Source organism: Sarcophilus harrisii, chromosome 2 (assembly GCF_902635505.1).
Source record: "Sarcophilus harrisii chromosome 2, mSarHar1.11, whole genome shotgun sequence".
In the NCBI taxonomy this organism is placed as follows: Eukaryota; Metazoa; Chordata; class Mammalia; order Dasyuromorphia; family Dasyuridae; genus Sarcophilus; species Sarcophilus harrisii.
Genome location: NC_045427.1, coordinates 547,205,887 through 547,214,892, shown reverse-complemented (window position 1 = coordinate 547,214,892; position 9,006 = coordinate 547,205,887). Strand labels below are relative to the sequence as shown.

Below are 9,006 nucleotides of genomic sequence, written 5' to 3'. Positions count from 1 at the left end.
AGTAAATAGCCAAGCAACAATGGTATAAGTTAAAATTTTTCAGTTCTCCTAATCTTAACTTTCAGTTTAATGGCTGAGAACTATGGGCTTAAGCTAATTTACATGATTTATAAAATTTTAGTGCTTTCTTTTAGAGGCAAAAGAATGGCCCAAATTATAGCTCAGTGGTTTTAAGTCTTCATCACCTCTTGCATTCCCACTCACTATAGTCAGAAAAAAAATCCTATATATCCAGTGTTGTTAACAAGCTGTTAATTCCTCAGGTAACTAGTAGAAAATCTTTTCTCTGGTGGGATAAAAAAAAGCAATCTTGTTTAGAAGATTGTTTCTTTGTCACATACTCACACAAAAAAACCCAGATCTCTTTCCCCCCTTTTTTGGTCTAGACCTGAGACTTCATTAATGTAAGGAACTCTAGGAGGATATTCGCTCTATAAATGTATTTTGGTAATTGTTCTGCAATTTAGAGTTGCCCAGAGGCAATGAGAAATATTAAATGATTTGCTTGAGGAAGGTCACAGAGCCAGAATGTGTCAGAAGCTAGACTTGAACCTAGTTTTTTTGACCCGTTGGGTCAGTTCTCTGTCAACTATACTATACCACTTATCATTAGAATGAATAGTATAATTATTAAAATGGTGACATTATAAATGTCAATAAATTATGGATAATTGGCTGATAAAATGAAAATTTCCCAACTGTTTTGAACATACCATCTATTCTTTATTAAATTAACCATTCTTAATCCATGCCTTCTCAGTGTTTTACTTATCCAGGCTAACTCTTTTTGGGGGGTAATGGTCAGTTTCTACTTTCATGCTTTCTAGAAGACTAAGTACCTGGAAAGCAAAGAGGTTTTATAATAAAAATGCTTGTAAATCCAAATTAGGAGGCTTTGTCTGAGATGAGGATAAAACATCATAGACTGTATATAAAATATAAATATTTTAGAATGGTTAAACACATTCTATCCTCCCTAACTGCTTAAAAAACATTTAATCTGACAATTCTGAGCTAACTTAATTTAGTTCCTTATGTATGAGGTACTCAAATATTTCTATGTTGGAGTTACTATATTGATGAAACCACAGGTCCAAACTAAAAAAAATGTTGAATTTGGATTGGCAGTCACAAAAAGGTCATAGTTTTGACACAGGCCAGAATTCTTAGAATTTGCTAATCAATAATAAAAATTACAAGTTAGGTGGTTTACCTTTAATATCCTTTCGCTGAAAGGAAGGTGCTTTTCCTTGGTACAGTAGAGGAGACTGGGTCAGTGCCCGAAGACCACTGGCAGAGAGACAACTTCTCACAGCACAGTTAGGTGGGGTAGAACCTAAAGAAACACCATACCACAAATACATCATTTGGCCCAGTACCTTACACATACCAGGCATCTGAAAAATATTTGCTTAATATATAAAACTATGCTACTACATTCTCCCATGGACACTGGAAACAAACCAAAAAAAATAAGCAACTCATCTTTCTAAGGATTCACCTCCCAAACTTCCTGTTCACTTAGCATAATTCCCAACAATAACTAAACAGAAGACCTCAAGAATATATTTACCTGAAATGAATACCTCATCATCTCCCATGGAGGAAGGCTGTCTTGTACTTGTACTTGGAGATTTCCTTTCTTCCTTTGTTTCATTATCAGCAGAAATTACCTGATTTCTTTTTTGGCTGCCACAAGTTCTAGGTTGGTACTCAGTTTCCTCCTTAGAGGAAAGTGGTCTTTTCCTAGAGAATAATCCAAATTGTCCCTTTGAAAAACTGTCCTCAGGCCTAGGCTCACAGTCACTGGAAGGTGATTGATCTGGAAGCCTATATACGCCTTCAAATTCAAAATCCCCCAAGATAGGAGTTTTGCTTGTGCCCTGTTCAAAAATTCTCTCCTTTCCCTCCTCTTCGATCTCAGATATATTTCCTAGGAGATCCAAACCTCTTTCATTTCTCCCACAAGAATTAGTATTGCTGTCTACTGCCTTCTTTTTTCTTGGCCAGTCTTGGATTGTATCAGGAGTGGTCTTCCCTTTGTGCCTGGGAGATGGTGTCCAAGGAACCCAAACATCTGTTGGGGAGGGGGAAGGGGTGCTAGAGGGAAAATGAGTTGGAGTATAAGACTGACAGATATACATCTGTCCCCCACTCTTGCCTGGGGTAGTATGGGAAGAATGAAGACATGGAGGTGAGACATAAGTAGCTTCAAGTTGGCTAGGTTTATCCTGGTGCAACAAGCACCCAAGATCAGAAATGTTCTCTCCTTCCAGAGATGTATCCACCTTTTTTTGGCTTTCAGCATTGACAGAGTCTACCCTTTTAATACGAAGCTTGGGTAAGCCAGAGGCTTGCATCTCCAGCTCAACCTCATAGGTTGGAGGACTAACAGAAATCACTTTCAGATGGTCTTCTGAAAGCTGAGATGAAGCTTTTGGATCTGCTAGCCGTGCTGCAGCTTTTCTCTGCCTTCTATCTGCAGTACAACGCAGGGCATAAGAAGGTACCAAAGGAGACTTAGGCTTATTCAGTGGAGAAGACACCTCATTAGGTGTAGAAAGTTGTTCGCAACTAAGAGCCTTCTTTAACCCTGGTCTTAAACAAGTTTCTGAGTTATCGCTGCTCTGACATTCTGTTGCATTTTGGGTAGTAAGTAGAGGAGAGGAATTAAGCCATTCATACCCTGAAGGGTGAAAGTCCTCCTTGGGGGAAATTGGAGGAGAAAGATTTACTTTTTCCTGCTCCTTTTTAGGGGATAATTTTATAATTGCCAAATCTTTTTGTTCAACTGTAGAACCATCAGAAGTATTGAACTGGTAAAGTGGCAAACTTCTTTCAAGGATGGAATTGTTTCTACTCATATGTTGTTTCCTCATTTTGGAAGGTGGTGGAGGCAGACTGTTAATAACAGGTTTAGTTACCCTTGAACTCCTTCTGAGAGGAGAGATAAGATTACTGGAATGAGATGTGACTACCATATTTGGCGATTTCTGTATCTTGCAATCAAATTCTTCAAGTCCAGTAGGAGAGAAAGAATTCACAAAATATGTCTTAGTTGGAGTCTTTATTGAAACATCATGTGGTGGAGAATTAAATAGTTTTTTTGGGGGCGGAGAAATAGGTGGTGTGAATTCAGCAACCATATTCCCTGATCTTTTTATGTTTTGAACAGTTTTATCTTTTAATTCCTTAGTGTATTCCACTGGTTGAGAAATTGTATGTATGAGAATATTTGGATCTTGGTTTTTCTGACTTAGAGGTGTCATTGCAATTACCTGGCCAGATTTTCTTGGAGATATAGAGGCTCCTGATTTCTGAGGTGTTTTCTGTGAGTGTTTAATGGGAGTAAGATAATTACTATTAGTGGTCTGGATAGTAATTGGGAACTGGGCTACTGGACATGAAATATTGGCTAGACTGGAATTCCTCTGACGTGACCAAGGAGGAGTCTCTAAAAGTTCAGGTGTTTGGCTTCTTGGCTTTTGGGGAGTTTTCTCAAGAGGGGAGGGGAATTCTTTTTGCAGGGCACTTTCCTTCTGAGGGATTACTTTTGCCTTAGATAGTGATATAACTTCTAAGTCAGATGAAAGATCTTTTGTAGAATTCTTAAAAGCCATCTGATTTGTTGATGTATTTTTTGAAGTAGTTTTTCTTTGTTTTCTTGGAGTGTGATATGCCATTTGTGGTGTTCGAGGCGATCTCCTTAGAATTCTGTTAGTGGGAGTCTGTGGCTTCTGGTCACTTTTCCTAGGAGTCTATAAAGAAAGTGACAATGATCACTCCAACTCAAATATAAAGTGTTTTTTTTTTTTTTTTAAAATACAAAACTCTTAAGCTAAGCAAACTTATGCTTGACATTCTCATAAAGATCCATTTTAAAAATGGATAAGAAAATAGGAAAATTGGAGAAAGTAGAAGTTTAAAACTAGAATTTTCTTTTCTAGGTAACAATCACCTTTGATCATTTCCCCCTTGCCAATATTCCTTTCTTTTTTTTTGCTGAGGCAATTGGGGTTAAGTGACTTGCTCAGGGTCACACAACTAGGAAGTGTTAAGTGTCTGAGACCAGAATTGAACTCAGGTCCTCCTGACTTCAGGATTGGTGCTCTTATCCACTGCACCACCTTGATGCCTCTTGCCAATATTTCTTAAATTTCTCTGTCCAGTGGTTTGTAAGACTTACCATATTGGAGAGCAATTTACCTTTATGCCTAAAGAGTTATTAAATTGTCTATACCATTTGACTCAGCAATACCACTACTAGATCTGTTTTGAAAGATGACTAAGGAAAAGGGAAAAGATCCTCTATGTTCTAAAATATTTTTAGCAGCTCCCTTTGTGATGGCAAAGAACTGGAAACTGCAGGGACACTCATCAAAAGGGGAATGGCTAAATAAGTTGTAGTATATGATCATGATAGAATACTATTGAACTTAAAAATTTTTTAAAAATAATTAAAAAAATTTTTTTTCCAAATACATGCAAAATACATGCACCTTTGCAAAACCTTGTGTTCCAATTTTTTCTCCCTCCCTTCTCTTCCCCTTCCCTAGGAAGCAAGCAATCTAACATAGGTTAAACATATGAAATTCTTCTAAACATATTTCCATATTCATCATGTTGTACAAGAAAAATCAGATCAAAAAGGGAAAAAAAAACAAGCAAACAACAAAAAGATGAAAATACTATACTTTGATCCACATTCAGTCTCCATAATTCTCTCTCTGGATGCAGATGGTTCTTTCCATCTATTGAAATTGCCATGAATCAGCTCATTGTTGAAAAGAGCCAAGTTCATCATCACATAATCTTGTTTTCTTGGTTCTGCTCATTTCACTTAGCATCAGTTCATATAAATCTTTCCAGACTTTTCTGAAATCAGCCTGTTCATCATTTCTTATAAAATAATATTCCACTACATTCATATATCATAACTTATTCAACCATTCCCCAACAGATGGGTATCCACTCCAGTTCCTTGCCCTTAAAAAAAAGGCTGCAAGAACGAGGAGATCATTATATACCTCAACGATAGTGTATGAGGATGTATTTTGATGGAAGTGGATTTCTTTGACAAAGGGAAGATCTAACTCAGTTTCAGTTGATCAAGGATGGACAGAAGCAGCTACACCCAAAGAAGAACACTGGGAAATGAATGTAAACTGCTTGCATTTTTGTTTTTCTTCCTAGGTTATTTATACCTTCTAAATCCAATTCTCCCTGAACAACAAGAGAACTGTTTGGTTCTGCACACACATATTGTATCTAGGATATACTGTAACCTATTTAACATGTATAGGACTGCTTGCCATCTGGGGGAGGGGGTGGAGAGAGGGAGGGGAAAAATCGAAACAGAAGTGAGTGCAAGGGATAATGTTGTAAAAAATTACCCTGGCATAGGTTCTGCCAATAAAAAGTTATTTAAAGAAAAAAACAAAAACAAAAACAAAAAACATTCCAAGTCTTAGTTAAAAAAAAAAAAAAAAAAAAAAGGCTGCACATGTGGGTCCTTTCCCTGTTTTTTATGATCTCATTGGGATGCAGATACAATATAGATACTGCTGGTTCAAAGGATATGTATAATTTTCTATCCCTTTGGGCATAGGTCCAAGTTGCTCTCCAGAATGCTTGGATCATTTCAAACTCTACCAACAATGCTTTAGTGTCCCAGTTTTCCCACATCTCTTCCAACATTTATCATTATCTTTTCTTGTTATCTTAGCCAATCTGAGAGGCATGAAGTGGTACCTCAGAGTTGTCTTAATTTGCATTTCTCTAATCAAGAATAATTTAGAGCATATTTTCATATGGCTAAAAATGGTTTTAATTTCATCGTCTGAAAATTGTCTGTTCATATCCTTTGACCATTTCTCAGTTGGGTAATGGCCTGTATTTTAAATTTGAGTCAGTTCTCTATGTATTTTAGAAGGAGGTCTTTATCAGAAGCCCTAGATGTAAACATTTTTTCCCAGCTTTCTACTTCCCTTCTAATCCTGGTTGTATTGGTTTTGGTTGTGCAAAACCTTTTTAATTTAACGTAATCAGTTCATTTTTCATTTCATAATGTTCTCTAGTTCTTCTTTGGCCATCAATTCCTCCCTTCTCCACAGATTTGAGAGAGAAACTATCCTTTGTGCTCCTAATTTGCTTGTATCTTTATGTCTAAATGATGAACCTGTTTTGACCTTTTGTTATACAGGGTGTTAGATACCAGTCAATAGCCATTTTCTACCATACTATTTTCCAGTTTCTCTAGCAATTTTTGTTAAACAGTGAGCTCTCCTGAAGTTGAAATCTTTGTGGTTTATCAAACAGTAGATTATTGTAGTCATTGACTATTGTGTGTTGTGAATCTAACCTATTCCACTGATCCACTACTCCATCTTTTAGCCAAACCAAATATACTGTTGCACTTTTAAGAAATATTAAGCTTGTTGATTTTAGAAAAACATGGATAGATTTGCATGAAATAATCAATAGGGAAATGAGTAATAGCAATACTGTTTTAAGAATTTTGAGTGACTAGGTCATTTTGATTATTTATAAATACAAAAATTAACTATTAAGGACCTATGAAGAAAGACACTAGCTGTATCTAGAAAAAGAACTGATAAATAGACGTATATACACAATGATTTTATATATATGTATATACATACATACATACACACACACGTCTAAGGCAGGAGGAAGGGAATTTTATAAAAGGAAAAGCTACATAATAATTTTAAATATATATATTTGCAATTTCATCTGTGATTGTTTCTAGTTCTACTATTATGGAAATGCTTGTTTTATTTCATAAATTAAAAATAAAAAAATTAAGACAGTCTTTACAAAACTTACACTTTATATAGTGCAATTAAAAACATTTTTTTCCTACTTTTCTGTCATTTGAATCATAATTCATCTCTTGAAATTTCCATTTCATCCATTGGTCTACCATTACTTCCATCCATTGGTCTTTTTATGTACCTTTTACCTCCTGCTCATATTCTGTTCTAGCCAAGCATACTCTGTCCCCATACATTCAATTGCCTTTTATCTTTCAGACTTTCCAAGATCAATCCCCAAATATTTACCTAACTATCATTATTATAGGTACATTGATTTTTCCACTAAAACTTTACTTGGATGCCTCATCTTGGTATCAAGGTGAACTCCCTCCTTCTCAGTCTCCTTTGCTGGACCTTCATCCAGGTCCTGCCTGATAATGCCACAGAGCTCTGGCCTAGATCATCTTCTCTTCTTCTCCTGCTATCTCCCTTGGTGATGTCATTAGCTCCCAGAGATTCAATTATCATTTCTATGGGGATGATTTTCAAATCCAATTAATCTTCTAGTGCTCATTAGATGTCTTGAACTAAATGTCCCATAGACATCTTAAACACAACATGTCCAAACCTGAACTTGTCTTTCCCCCAAACCTTCCTTTCCTAATATCCCTATTAGGAAAAAGACTGGGAGGACTATGAGGGTACTACCATTCTACCAGTCACATAAGTTTACATTCGGAGTGTTATCCAATCCTCACTTGATTATCCTTTATCTGCTGCCAAGTTCTGTTTATTTAACTTCATAGTATCTCTTGCATGCTTATCCTTGCATGAGACACTGCCACTGATCCAATACCTCATTCCTGTACTATTGCAATAGACTGTTGGTTGGTCTGCTCACTACAATATTTCACTCAGAAATGAAAACAATCTTCTTAACTTGTTAAGTATGATCATTCCACTTCACCACCTACTCAATAAACTCTAGTGGTTCCCTATCACCAGAATCAAATATTTGGCTTCCAAAGCAAGTTATAACCTGGCTCTCCTTACTCCCCCATTTTCCCATTATTCTTACAATTCCTCCCTGCCTTTCTCTTCCCTTGTATCTTCAATTTGCTGACACTGGCCTCTTTGTTCTTCCTGAAACAAGACATTTCATATTCCAATCCAGAACATTTTCACTGTCTTGCCCCTCATTTCTGGAAAGCTCACCTTTGATTCCTGGCTTCCCTAAACTTCCTTCAAGTCCTAGATAAAATCCTGCCTTCTACAAAAAACTTTCACGATATCCCTTAATTCTAGTGCCTTTCTTCTGTGAATTACTTCCAATTTAGCTTGTTTGCATTGAGCTGTTTTCACATTTCCCCATTATATTGTGAGCTCTTTGTTGCTTGCTTTTTTTTTTTTTTTTTACTCCCAGTACTTAGCAGAGTGCCTGGTGCTAATGGTTACTTTGCTTAACAAATGTTTACTGACTGATCCTTAAGCAATAGAATTTAACAAAAACTACTGAAAAAGTTTGGCACAACATATAGACTGCTGCCATATACCAAGATAAATAAAGCCAATGAAATCAAATTAAAAGTAAAACCAAAGCAGCTAAAATTGGAAGGGAAAAATTATCATAAAATTTTTTTAATGAGTCTCATTTCTTTAAATTATGTATTTATAAGAACCGCTCTAATTGATAAATGGTTAAAAGATCTTAAGAAGCAGTTTTCTAAGGAAAAAATACAAAGTATCAATTGCCATAATGAAAAAAAAAAGCTTCAAATTAATAATAAAGAAATGAAAATTAAAACAACTCTGAGGTTCCATCTCACATTCAATTAGATTCACAGAACTTACAGAAAAAGAAAATGAAAAATATAGAAAGAGCTCCAGGAAAAACAAGGCACATTACCTAGAAAGCATATTGGAACTATACTTCAAAAGTTACAATTGTGCTATCCTTTGACCTAGTGATACCACTACTAGGCCTATAACACAAAGAGATCAAAGAAATAGGAAAAATCTCTTTTTGTGGTGGCAAAGAACTAGTGTCCATCAACTGGCAAAAGATTTATTATACATGAATGTAACAGAATATTATTTTGCCATAAGAAAAGTTGAGAGGGACATTTTTAGAAAAACCTGGGAAGATTGCATGAACTGATGAAGAACGAAGTAGGCAGAACTAGAATATTTTATGCAACAACATTATAAAGATAAATAACTTTAAAAA

General features: G+C 35.7%; 1 protein-coding gene across 1 annotated transcript in view; it reads right to left on the bottom strand.

Annotated features, from left to right (window-relative positions):
- The window catches only part of TICRR (TOPBP1 interacting checkpoint and replication regulator), a 37,128-nt gene that overhangs the window by 1,239 nt on the left and 26,883 nt on the right, over positions 1-9,006 (bottom strand). The window contains exons 20-21 of the mRNA XM_012542354.3: positions 1,574-3,758; positions 1,214-1,336 (exon numbers count right to left, since the gene is read on the bottom strand). Of these exons, the coding sequence (XP_012397808.1) occupies positions 1,214-1,336; positions 1,574-3,758 (2,308 nt within the window). The remainder of the gene's footprint in view (positions 1-1,213; positions 1,337-1,573; positions 3,759-9,006) is intronic.